Raw genomic sequence first — 13,814 nt, forward strand, 5'->3', positions numbered from 1 at the left:
AAGTCACTGTACAAAACTGTGTTGTCTCCCCTTCTTCTTAGAAAAGTAATGGCTTGTGTTGTTTCAGAGCTGGACCAGCAGATAGCAGACTTCAAAGGGGGAAGTTTCCCTCTGTCAATAGTTTCCAGTTACAGCAAGAAGAAAGGAGAGAGTGGAGCCTGGAGGAAGGTGAACACCAGTCCTCGCAAGAAGCCTGGGCTCTTCTCTTCACCCACGTGGAACAAGCCAGATCTGAAGCCTGAAGGTAGGGAGTGGGAAGCCTGCAGGATCCAGGTTCTGAGTGCAAGTGGGCTTGTGTTATTACAACTGCATTCTTTCAAGGTCCCTCAAGTTGCTCAGCTTACATTTGCCTGGGATAAACCATGTAAGTGTTTTCCAAAACACAGCTGGGAGCCTTCTACCCAAAAGATAACACTTTCACACCAGAACTGGAAAATTCATCTTCAGATTGTTAATTCTTGGTCTCCACAATTAAATTTGTCATCTTTATGATATTTTGCTCTTTTTACATACATGTCATTCCTCAGTTGAACTTAGCTTAAAAGAGTACATGTGCAGGTATATTTGATACAGAAATAGGGCGTTTATTTGTTTCGAGTATTGTTTTCCTGTATGGTGTGTTCAGGGTCAGGTGCCATTTAAGGTGCTGGATATTGAGCAGGAAAAGCAGCCAGAAAGTCCTCATGGACTTAAAAAATGTGACTAGCTTGAACTAAGTAATTACCTAAGCTATAAGCATTGTCACCATATGCTGTAATGTGACAACCAGAATCAATACAGGGAATAAGGAAGAAATAGTATATAAAACAGTAACTTAGAAATGTCCGTTCTGTGGTTGAGATGTTAATTAAGCCAGGCATGGTGGCGCGCATCTTTAATTCCAACACTGTGAAGGCAGAGACTGGCAAGCAGCTCTGTGACTCTGAGTCCAGCCTGGTCTATATAGGCTCCTGGTCATTTAGCCAGGATGATGTAATAAGGTCCTGCCTCAAAAAAAAAAGTTAACTAAAAATATAAATCATAGAATTTCATTGACTTAGAACTGTTTGTAGTATCAAATATACTATACTTCAAAACATGAACACTTTGGGGAAAATTGATAAAACGTTCTTTTAGCAGTGAACACTGACTTGGGTATATAAATTTCCAAAATTCAGAAACAAATTTTGCAAAGTATATAAGTTATTTATAAGTACTTGGCTTATTTTAACTTTATAACAACAATTCTTTCAAATTATTAGATTGGATAATTACAATGCTTCAGTTTGTTTTCTTTTTTAGTTTTGGATAGAAATGTTTGGTGGGAGAGTTCTTGCCTACTATGTGCAAGTGGCAAAGGAAGTAATAAACCATATCAGATCACTGTGGAGTTCAGAATATGTAGTGAAGGCCACCATTTCTGTGAATAATAATAATTACTTAAAAAATTAAATTTTTACAAGTACATTGTGGGCGCCACATGCAGCAGCAGGTAACACATTAAAATCTGCACATGATTAGAGATTACTCTCATGAAATGGCAGGTACTTGCCCCTCTTTTGGTACTTTGGGAATAAAGACCTAAATTTATCAGTAGATTAACTACTGAGCAGAGGGGCCATTGATAAAAACAAATGGCAGGTTCCCTAAATTGAGCCTCTGGTTGTTTTAATTCTGTTGATCTCAGCATAATATCCATAAGCAAATCAGTTATTCCCCAAAGTCTTAACTATTCCTGTGTCGGAAACTACACTAGAGCCACTGTTCTGAGAATACTTCCACACAAGATAGATGCTAATCCAAGCCCAGTGCTTCAGAGTCTAGAATCTGGCTTTTAAAAAAGTTATGAATGCACATGAATAATGATCCATTCTATTGACAATGGCTGTTTTTCAACAGGTATGAGAAACAAGACTATACCACATCTGAATATTAACAGAAACTCCTCTCTGTCAAAGCAACAGTAAGTTCCATTTCAAGTGTCACTTGCATCAAAGAAAACTTGAGTTCAATTATTAACTAACTTTAATTAAAACTTGAGCTTAACAATTAATTAACTTTATTTTAAGTATCTGATATATTGTTAGCATTATTTTGTGCAGCTATTAAAACAGTAATATGATTTTGGAGTAATAAATATCATTAACTGAAAGACAACACATTAATAAAAACTCTAAATGAAATCTTGTTAAGTTCCATAAGCATAATATAAAACCCATTTTTTTTTTTTAGTTTGTTAAATAAAGTTAGAGAACTAGGTTTCATTTTTTTAAGATTAATTTATTATGTATACAGCATCCTGCCTGCATGTACACCTGCAGGCCAGAAGAGGGCACCAGATCTCATTACAGATGGTTGTGAGCCACCCTGTGGTTGCTGGGATTGAACTCAGGACCTCTGGAAGAGCAGCCAGTGCTCTCAATGGCTGAGCCATCTCTCCAGCCCCTAGGTTTCATTTTTAAAATCAAGCCTTATCATTTAACAGATCTATAAGAAGGCTTACATTTGTGAACATTTAGACCAGTGGGTCTCAACCCGTGAGAACACAATCCCTTTTGTAGATTAAAGGATACTTCACAGGGTCACCTAAGACCATTCTTCATATCAGATACTTACATTATAATTCAAAAGTTGCAAAATTACAGTCATGAAAGAGCAACAAAAATAACTTTAGGGTTGAATCACTCCAACAGGAGGAACTGTATTCAAGTGTCCCGTCAGTAGGAAGGTTGAAAACCACTAATTTAGACAATCTATCGATAACCTTTTTAATGCTAAATTTACAAAAACAGCATGGCTTGTTTACCTATAAGTACTGTATTTATACTGATCATTTTAGGTATATTCTTTTTATTGTTGATTATTTCAGCTATAAATATTTTGGATTATAAAGAAAGGTTTAGTTAATTATAGGATAGAAATATTTGGATAGTTTGCAAATAAAATGCACATCATGTACCTTGTTCATAGTGTTACAGAGAGAGGTAAATAAGATTGCATGTTATACGACTTTCCACTAAGACCATCACATACCAAAGCTTGGGTAATATTCCCCCTAACCCTAAGGAGTAGTTTTAAGTTTCTTTTTTAATTGAGAGAACTCAGAGCCTGAACTGTTAAGTGGAAAAATAATCAGGCTGACTTTGGGATGGCCGATTCAAGTTTAAAATAATTTTTTGTTCCAGTGTATTACAGTAGCACATGCTCCCCTCTCCCAACCCCAGCCCCCCAAACAGCTGCTTATTATTTTTTATAAACTTTTTATACATTTTGATACAACTATAACATTTCTACCTTCTCTCCTTACAAACCACTGCTTTTCAATCCATGGGTTGCATCCCCTTTGGGATTGCATACCAGATAACCAGCATATCAGATATTTACATGATGATTGACAACAGTAAAAAGATGGATACAGTTGTGAAGTAGCAACAAAATAATTTCATAATTGTGGATCACCACTGCATGGGGAATCCTACTAAACATTGCAGCCTTGGGGAGGTTAAGAACCACTGCTCTAAACCCTCCCACTCTCCTTCCCAGCATGCTGTCTCTTTTCTTTGGGGTTCCTAACTATTACCTGCTCGGTCTGTATAGTGTTACTGTATGTATGCATTTCTATATGTGTGTATTTTTATGTATGCTTTACATTGGTTCTGTTCTTCCCCGGAGAAGACTACCTCTCCCTCGTTCAGCTTTTATTGAGTGCCTGTAGTTCTTTACGTAGGACTGAGGCCTTGTGGGCTCTTCCCTGTCTGCGTTGGCATGCTCATTGCTGTCTTCCTTGTTCAGTATTTGGGCAGGCATGCTGGTAAACCTTTGTGGCTTTAACTTCACTTTGTCAGACCTAAGTGATAGAGAAGAGGAAGAAAAAAGATTAGAATAGTCTACACTTGCATAGTTTTCTTTGTGAAAAAAAAAAAACAACTGCTATCCAACTAAGAGTTTCTTGGCTGGAAGTTAATGACATCTTGAGAAAACCAGTTAGTATTCATATCTCTTGGTATAGGGCTGTTGTTGCACTACATGACCTTTATGAGTTACTTGGGAGGATATTGGAAGCTCTTCTTCATCTCAAAGTTCAGACGGTAGCGTGTCTAGAGTTCTTTACTTAATAACTGGTTTGTTCCCATTTTGGAAAAACTCTCCTTTGGTCTTTGTATTAGGTCCTTAGAGAATGATCTATCTGTGACATTGACTTTGGACCACAGACTCTCTTTGGGTTCAGATGATGAAGCAGATCTGGTCAAGGAACTCCAGAGTATGTGCTCCAGTAAATCTGAGTCTGATATAAGCAAGGTAAGCATTCCCTAGGCTCAGACTCAGGCTCTGTCCAATAGAGACTCGCCTTTACAACAGGATGCTGGGAGCCATATCCTAAAATGCATCCCCTAAATGAAATGTCTTATCATGTATCATTGTTGATGCTATAAATCAAGTCATCCTTTGCTTTGCTCAGAATATTCATTTCTCCCAAGCCTTTGGATAGTAGGGACTTTGTTATTCTCCCCTGAACTTAAAATTCTGTATCTATTTGAGCAGTCTTTTGATTTGGGGAAGATTTTGTGTATGTGCGATATGGGGAATAAAATCCAGGGTTTACATGTTAGACAAGTGTTCTACCCCTGAGCTGCCCGTCTTCTTGTTTTGATACAGATTCTCTCTGCAATCGTAGCGTAGGCTTCCCTTGAACTCAGTGTCTCTCTCCATAAGTAGCTTGATACAAAAGCCTAAGTTTGACTTTCTCAGACATTATAATCACCAATTTTGGTACATAAGCCATCGTTAAGATACAAGCTTCATAGCAGATCCAGGTTATAGACAGACTTGTAGCCACATTCTTTACAATTAAGAAAAAGGGTAGTCCTGCATAATATGTACGGTCATGGTCTTTAAGCTGTGAAACTTGAGAACCAGATATAGAAACCAGTTTCTCAAAATCTCAAAGAAAACATTAATAGCATCAAGTTGAACCTGTTTTGGCACTCTTATGCCTGGGCTACATTTGACTAAGACTCCTTTAGGAACACTTTTACTTGGAAGGGAGCAAAGACACTCACAGTGTACCGGAGATCCAGTGACAGACTCAGCTATGTCTGATGAACACTTAAACTCTCTAGGAAAAGTAAAAGTGACTGCCTTATTCGACCTTACTGGAAATGAGCTGAAACTCTTATCTACAGGAAAAATGAGATAAGATAATGAGACATACTAAATTTTTTTGTTTGTTTTGTTCTAACTTGCCAAGTAGATTCTTTTTTTTTTTTTTTTTAATCTTCTGCTTTTCATGAGAGATACCTTTTAAATAGATTCTTTGTCTTTGGTATATAAAAAAATAACCTTTGAGCAGGACTGAGTCTGGAGACATCTTCCCTAGAGGTATTCTAGGTTAGGGAAGTGGGTGTCTGCTCTTCTGTGGCTGCTCCATGGTGGTGTTTGGCTGTGTTTCAGGTGAGCCACAGTGTAACAGTGGAGGTTGGACTCGGTGGGCTGTGTCTTTTTCAGATTGCAGATTCCAGGGATGACTTAAGGAAGTTTGATAGTTCAAGAAGCAACCCTGACACATCAGCACCTGTCAACCTGAGGAATCCAGTGCCACAGAAGGTAAATGGTTTTATGTCCAAAATGAGGGGAAAAAAGGTTTGTTGTGGAACTGACTTTCAACTAGTCTCTGTAATTTACATGGAGAGAAGAAACAGGAAAAAGTATACATGAATCAATTAAGATTTTTAAAATGTTCGGGTAATATGCTGGTCTAACTTTTTACCATTTGATATTATATTTCAAAATTTTGTGGTTTATCTTAAAGTTGTTTCCAGTTTTGTTTGACAAACAGCATAAGATTTCTTGCTTTTGGTGAATCTTGAGTTAAACACAACAAAGGGTGAATGATAACACAATGATCTTAGACACTTACAAATTCTCCTTTTCTTTGAGATTTAGTGAGAGACAGTCTTTCAAAAATCAAGTCAAAGAGGCAAACAGAAGGGCAACTTGGTGTGGATTGAGTTAGTCCACATAAGGCACAGAACAACTTGGCCTTCTGGGTGAACAGGAACATTGGATGAAATCCTACCATCCATTGCTTTGGGAGGATCTATAGGCCCTAGAAGCACTTATGTGGAAGTAATACATGGTCCGTGTTTAACAAGCTCTGTTGAGTTCTCATTCCCTTCCTGTTCACATCTAGCCCCACAATGGCTTACAAAGACCGGCGTGTGCAAGAGCAGGTGGGGCAGGTTTTAAAGTGGGCATGGTGTAACTATTCAATGACTAATCTTCAGCTGGTTACCCTACAGTCCTGGATCCACAGCTCCTACTGCTGTGGTTCATTAGTTCTGGTTAGTGGTGTCTGTATTGAAAGGAAGGAAGTGGGCTGAAGGCCTTAATAAAATACATAGCATGCTATAAAGACCTCTCTCCCTGCCAGGAGAAGGTTTGCACAGTCCTTGTGTCCTTACTGAGTGTTTGTTAGAAAATATTTTATTCAGAGTTTGTCCTTCTGCCACCTTTAAATCCTTAATTCACTGTCCATGTGTGAGAGCTTCTTTGAGCTTTGGATGCCCCCTAGAACCATTCCTTAGGATTCATTGTATAGCATAGAGGAACGGGCCCAGAGCATCTCAAGAAGTGCAATAATGAGCACCAATGAGCAGTTCCTCCACTAATACCAAGTCATTTTTAAAAATAAATACGTTGTTGTCTTTCACTGTAGGAATGGCTCAGTACTGGAGTGCTTTCCTTTCTTAACACGGATAGATCTTTGGGTTCAAACTCCTACACTGAAGAAAAAAATGTTAGACAATGTTGCTTTTTGTTCAAATGTCTTATTTTTCTATTATAAGCCATTGTCCATAAGAATATAGTATTGAAAATGATGCAGGCTACAGCCAGATACAAAGCTTTGTTTTAGAAGGGAGCTTAAGGTATCCTTTATCCTGCCTCACCTCTTAAGAACTCTGTGCAGTTGACTGCCGGTTTTAGGATTCTGCATCCTGAGTGCTTTCTTTTAATAGTGAAGGCACCCGGGAGGGTTGGGGGAACTCTTCCCATCTAGAAGATGCTTTTCTCAGGAGCTGCCAGCAGAGGGCAAAATGCCCCAGCTGTCTGGAAGCTGGCAGAGTCCTTCCTTCTCTATCTTGTTTACAACTCACTGAGCATTTCTTGGTTCCATGCCCAGTTTCTCCTCTTATCAGGAAATAACTCCCTTTAGAGGTGAGAGCGCTCTGGATTAACTGAAATTACTTTCTCCTTCATGGCCAGAAGGCATACTCCATCAAGAACCCGCTCCTCCTGGCTCTGTGTAACTCTCTGACAGTGAAGGACTGTAACTGTTTCTTAATCAAAACAGCAAACTACGTAAATCATCAATATAAATGACAAATACTGTGAATGTTTTTCTATTTCCTAAATGACGTAAAATCAGACTAATCTTCATCTCTGGGGGCAAAATGTAATGACATCCACTTTAAGGGTTTTTTTTTTTTTTTTTTTTTTTTTTTTGTAAGTCTCTACTTCCTGAACTCTGCCCTCTAAATGTTCTGATGTGATTAGACAAAGGTACAGACAGGACCCTGGATTCTCATGTGTAGCCAAGCATGATATCCAGTGCTCTAAGATATAGCCTTGTCTGTCTTTACTTTCAACACACCTTCTTTATTCCCACATATATTTTCAGAGGGGCTACCATTCTGTCATCTAACTTCTCCATGTGTGAATTGTATCTCCCTTCCTCCCCCAGTTCTTTCTCCTCTCCTTCAACTCCCTTACCCCTGACACAGTCCTGTCTGCCAGAGGCAACCTGTCTCCCTCCCTCTTTAGCATCTGGATAGATGCTTGAGAAAAATGCTTACTATTGCATGAATGGCTTGCTCTGATTTTAAAACGGTTTGTTCAGGTTACATATTTAAAACAACTTTAGGAAAATAAATTAGAGTTTTTGTTAGAGGACTGTACGAGGGACCTTGGGAGCCTTAGGCCAAGAAGGTTTAAACAATCCTTAAAGCTTCTGTTTGAGGATCTTTGGGAAAGATACCCTAAAACTATGCTTGGCTGCCAGAGTTTTGGGAACATCATGCCTTCACTCTCTGTAGCATGTTTTCTGATTTGCATACTCAGACCTTGAGTTTCTGTGACTATACTAAGCCCAAGTGAGCTTCCATGGACTTAACCCCTCCTCATACCTCCAGAAACCGACTCAGCCTGGACTCCCTAAACATATTCTAGCTGTTGGAACTTTTAGTAATTTATGTAGTCATTCTGCTTGTGTTGTAGATCAAAGGACAGAAATAAAAATAATACACTATAGGGCTAGAGAGATGGCTCAACAGTTAAGAGCACTGACTGATATTTCAGAGGACAAGGGTTCAATTTTTAGTACCCACATAGCAGCTCATAGGTGTCTATAACTCCGGGATCCTAAACCCCTACACAGATATACAGACAAAGTAAAACATCAATGTACATAAAATAAAAAATAAACACCACCACATTATCTCCTTATCAAAGATAATTCATCAAAACTGGTGAGATGTCCATTTTCATTCTATAGCTAGATACTGTGTTTATTATTTTTTTAACATGCTCCTCCTTCCTTTTGTTATGCCAGGGAGGGAATCCAGGCCCTACCCGATGCTAGACAGTGGTGTACCACTAAATAACATATGTAGTCTACTGTATTTTAGACCAAATTATCACATAAGGCCAATCCCCAACTTATAATCTTCTCAGCTTTATAGACTTCAGCATCAACATAGAAACACACCTCTGTTGTGACTATGAGGGTGACTCTAGGAAGGTTTAACTCAAGAGGAAAGACACACATAGGAGGTAGATGGCTCCCATCCCATAGACAGAAGACCTGGCCTGAGTAATATAGAAAAGGTGAGCACAATACACAGTCATCATCCATCACTCTCTACTTCCTGACTACAGCAACCTTTCCCACCTAACTCTGCATCCCTTCAGCTCTGAGCCATAGGAATCCTTTCTCCCCTCTGTTGCTTGGAATTCATCACAGCAATCAGAAGAGTAACCAATGGACCTTACTAGGACAATGATTAAGCCCCATGATGTTTCACTATGGTGTCTTGACTGTGAGTTTACAGTTAAGTCTCAGGACAGGATTCTCACTATCCAGTACCCAACAAGCAAGGCCATATTAACTCTGTTTTGTATAACTTTGACCAAATACCTAACCAGAACAATGTAGGGGAGGAAATATTTGTCTCATGGTTTCAGGGGTTTTGGTTCAAGATCATTTGTCTCATGTACTTAAGCAGAACATCACGGCTGAGGGAGTTTGTGGCTGAGGAGAGCTATTTACTTTCTTTGTAAACAGGAAGGAAAGATCGAGACAGAAGGACAGACAAGGATCTCCAAAAACCCACCCCTGGTGACCTACTTTTTTGCTGCCTAAACCCTACTTGTGGAGTTTTCTAGAAATTCCCAAACCAGTACTAGGAGCCAAACATTGGGTCCCTAAGCTTGTGGAAGGATGTCTCCTACTTAAACAATAACATAAGTACTTATGTCTCACAACTTGCTAGCATCCACAGGTTTTCAAAGAAAACCAGGCATGCTAAGATGGTTGTGGTTTTCTTTCGTCGTCTTCCGCACCAATAGCGTGCTGTGCTGCAGTAGAGCACAGACTGGCGTGTGTATAGCTCAACCCTCTTCCCAGGCTCACTTGTTGTTTGCTGCTGGTGCTAAAACAACAGAATGCAGCTGTGTATTGATTCCCTAAAGAGCAAACCTGTCTGAAAGAAAATGCTTTTTCTCCCGAGCCACACCTTCTTTCCCCTACAGATGTTTGTGCTGTAGACCTCAGATTGCCCCTTCACTGCCTTTTACTCATTAGGAGAGTGTTGAAAGCTCCAGACAAAGGGAGATCAGAGTTGCTTGCAGCTGGCCAAGCATTTTGAGGTAGCTGAGTCTGAAGACCTGGCAGCAGTGGATTTCACTTCAGTGATTTCAGGGTGGTTCAGTGGTCATATGGAGAGCTTATGAGGACTTTAATATTAGAGCATAAATGGAGGGGAACGGAGATTTGGGGTAGACTTTTAAATAGGCCTTTAGTGACATACTTAGAACATACTTAGGAATTTGGGATTTCTGAAGCCAATGAGAACTTTAATCCACTCCTCTCCCACCCCATACTTTTTTTTTTCCTCCACCAACACTGCCATAATTCCACAATTATTTACTGATTTTGCAAGGAACGTTACATTAGGTAGAAGAGGAAGGCAGATGTTAGGGTTAACTGGTGACTCCTGCTCAGTTGAAAGAACACTAGTAACCTGTAATGTGCCAAATGAGATGCCTTAGCGAGATTACATTTAAAAAGGCAGGTTGAAGACCAGTGATGATTATGTTGATCGGTGGGTCTAAATGCAGTCCTCAGGCATAACTGAGAGCTAAAGGTGCAAGCTGACCAGTTAGTGACAATTCAACCAGAATGGGCAGTAAGGGAAAATCTCCAACTGTGTGAACTGAGAAGGCTCAGATCAGTGCCACCACTGTAGAAAAGAGAATCTTGAAGAGTTGGGGAAAGTTTTTAAGTCTGGATACACTCTACACATGTGGGAGATGTTTGAAAGCCAAGACCATTCAATCTGAACCTTGGGAGACCAGCCTGTCAGCACTACCCGAACTGATTTCAGCATTAGAGCTAGCATCTTTCCTGACTTCAGCCTTTCAAGAGATACCACAGCCAGTTTGAGGCAAACTGTTGCCTTCCACTCCAAGTTGTCTTTATTTGACAGGTTAAACTCAAGTTTTAAATCATTCGGTGACTGCATGGCTATGTGGGTGCATTATTACTGTCAAAGCAATGTTAACAGTCTCAGAACTGTGCACAGTTTAATACAATACAGGCCAAAGGACCGTTGTTGAATGAAACTGGGGAAACACTGGGGAATTCCACCTTTCTTGTTCTGACTGTACAGATGCTCTCAGCTAACTCCGCGTCAGGTTCCTTGTGAGAAAAACGGGAAATGTTGGCCAGGTGATTTCAGTGGTTCTGCCACACTAAACAGTCAGACTGGACTGTGTTCACGAAGATTTGAGGAACCTAAGGCCCAGAATTGCTAAGCAGGAGCCTTCCTTTGCTAGAATGTACAGTCTGGTAGAGCAGGGTGGTTTTCTTATGTTCTTTGTTGTGTGCCAAACAACTGGGACAGTGTTATCTTCTAGGAAAGGCTTAAAACCCATTTGTTAATATGTAAAAACGTGAGTCAGCCAAGGTAACACAATGTGGAGATCGGCCCCCAGAGTACTTGGTTGGTGAGTTAGCTTTCTGTCACTTTGACAGATACCTAAGGTAAATTATTGAAAAGGGTGAAAGATATATTTTAGCTCATGATTGCAGCATTCATTTATAGTCCATGGTTTGCCAGTTCTGTTGTTTCTGGACCTGTAGGGAAGCAGAACATCCTGGTAGTCAAAAAGCACATAAAGAGTCAGAGGCCCTGAATACCTGTGACCTACACAATACAAAAAGAGGACTGACTCTTACTGGTTGGCCTCTGACATCCTCTCATATGCACATAGACAATGTAAATAATGATTTAAAGACATACCTGCATTAAACACACACGCACATGCATATTCAGTTACCTATTTCATCCATCAAGGCTCCACCTACAGTTTGCCTCACTTCCCAATAATACCATCAGTTACAAACCCAGGAAACTGAAAAAGTCAAAATTCTTGAGATTCAGAGCCTATGAATGATTGGCTCCACCAGCTGGGTGCCAAACCTTGAACATGTGAGCGTTTGGTAGGGACATACAATATCTAGACTACAGTTGAGCTTGTTCAGTTTGATGTTCTCAGACCTAAAAGTCTATGAAATTCCTATTGATGTGGAGACTTAAGACTCTATCTCTTGTCTCCTCGATGCCTGCAAATATTTATTTAAGAGGAGGGTGAGGCTAGAAAGCACATCTCACAAAAATCAAGCAGAAAGTCTACTGTAGTCAGTTGTTAGCTCTCCCCAGACAGGGAGAAACTCCTGCAGGTTTACTCAGACACAAAAAGGAGAGAAAGAGGGATGGGCAACTGAACTGGGCAACTCTGATAAACCTGTTGGTTTCTCCTCTCTTGTAGGAAGCCAGTCCTCTCAGCAGCCATCAAACTACCGAATGCAGCAACAATAAATCAAAGACTGAGTTGGGTGTCTCAAGAGTTAAATCTTTTCTTCCTGTTCCTAGAAGTAAAGTCGCCCAGTGTTCCCAGAACACCAAAAGAAGCAGCAGCAGCAGCAGTAATACAAGGCAACTAGAAATCAATAACAACTCCAAAGAAGAGAATTGGAACTTAGACAAACACGAACACATAGAAAAACCTAACAAATAGGCCTGCCTACAACACCTATGACAACATGATCACCTTAACTTCTTTTGTATATTTCATGCAGAAACCAAGACAAAGAAGATGTAAATACCTTCAAACGAATAAAACCATTTTTTCCTGTAATATAAAGGATGAGTGCGGGACCACTATTCAGCTTTTTGTAAAGAATGTATTTATAACCTCACATTTTCTTTTCTGTTAATTCTATAGGACTAAACTTCGATCCCATGAAGTTATGGCAACTTTCCAAGTAGTTTTTATAATAGAAACCTTGTAATAGTTTTAACCAAGATGTTCAGGGGTATTAAAGCAGAAGTATCTGTGTACTGTATATTGCTGTCTGTACATATGTACATATATGTATATTTACAGAAGTTGCATACATGTGTACAAGATTGGCTTAGATGAAACATGCCATTTGGAATGGAGATGATAGTTTTATGTTCATCTGATGGGGAATGACTCGAATGGGGCAATAACAAGACATTTCTAAACAGTTATTTTCCATTAAAAGCCATATGAAGTATTTTGCCTGTTAAAATTCTAGTTTTACATTTTGAATCCTTTAGTGGTTACATTGCCATCTGGTTGCATCATGTATATATATATATATATTTACGCTTCTGAGTTTGCATTATGACTTGTAAAATATGAAATTATAATGCAATAAAAGTGTTATCTTTCTTACAAAACTTTTGTACCTAAGTGAATATAAAAGTTATCTGCTTCAAGAAAGACATCAATGAAATGACTTTGGAGTTAACGCATTCAATATATTTCTAAAAACACACTAATAATAAAACTAATATTTTCTAGAAGTGTGTCTTATAAATTAATGGTGAAATTATTTATCCAATTCAAGGTACTTTGACACCAAATAAAATTTTGAATTAGTGAAGTTATTTTGCTGTATTTTCCTATCTGTAGCTGCTCCTGGATACTTGCTCATATAACAGCTGTATAATTGGAAGCCAGCAGCATAATGTTCCATATAGGAATGCCATGAAACATATCTTGCACACTGCTGTTTCACCAGCTATCTACATACTAGCTTACCCTTACAGGATGTTCTTAGATATTTGGCTAGAATAAAAACAAATAGAGCTTGAACTATCAAAAAAAAAAAAAGTACAATTTTTTTCAAATAAAGCTTATTTACTTGTCTATTGAGTCAAGTCCTTTGAGGAGTCAGGAGAGGTATTTACATTAAATACTCACATACAGCCATTGTTTTGAACTTCTTTGCAAAACTGGCTGCAAATATTAGGGGACAATGTAGTGACTGTTGTATGGCTTGAGGTGAAGTAGAAGAAAGAATTGCCATTAGAGAATAACCAGAATGCAACACATGTCAGCATTCTTCCTGGCTTTCTTCATCAGGCAGGTTTGGGGGTAGAGGTATAGAATGTCAACCTCATATACAGGAAAAGGTGCAGTGGACAGAAAGAACTGGAGTAAAGGTCAAAAGACAGGAGAAGAGG

The 13,814-nt window shown here is 39.1% G+C and overlaps 1 protein-coding gene across 5 annotated transcripts in view; it reads left to right on the plus strand.

The window, feature by feature from the left end:
• Cttnbp2 (cortactin binding protein 2) overlaps positions 1-13,415 on the plus strand; it is a 146,347-nt gene extending 132,932 nt beyond the window's left edge. For 3 of the 5 annotated variants that reach the window (XM_034518963.2, XM_076913668.1, XM_076913669.1), the window contains 5 exons: positions 68-244; positions 1,879-1,942; positions 4,146-4,278; positions 5,485-5,583; positions 12,088-13,415. In XM_034518963.2, coding sequence (XP_034374854.2) covers positions 68-244; positions 1,879-1,942; positions 4,146-4,278; positions 5,485-5,583; positions 12,088-12,336 — 722 coding nt within the window. In that variant the 3' untranslated portion in view covers positions 12,337-13,415. Of the gene's footprint in view, positions 1-67; positions 245-1,878; positions 1,943-4,145; positions 4,279-5,484; positions 5,584-12,087 lie in introns of those variants that run through there. The other 2 variants (XM_034518964.2, XM_076913670.1) reach the window with 2 other exon arrangements.
• Positions 13,416-13,814: the final 399 nt, after the last annotated feature.

Source organism: Arvicanthis niloticus, chromosome 15, assembly GCF_011762505.2.
Source record: "Arvicanthis niloticus isolate mArvNil1 chromosome 15, mArvNil1.pat.X, whole genome shotgun sequence".
NCBI classification, from domain to species: domain Eukaryota; kingdom Metazoa; phylum Chordata; class Mammalia; order Rodentia; family Muridae; genus Arvicanthis; species Arvicanthis niloticus.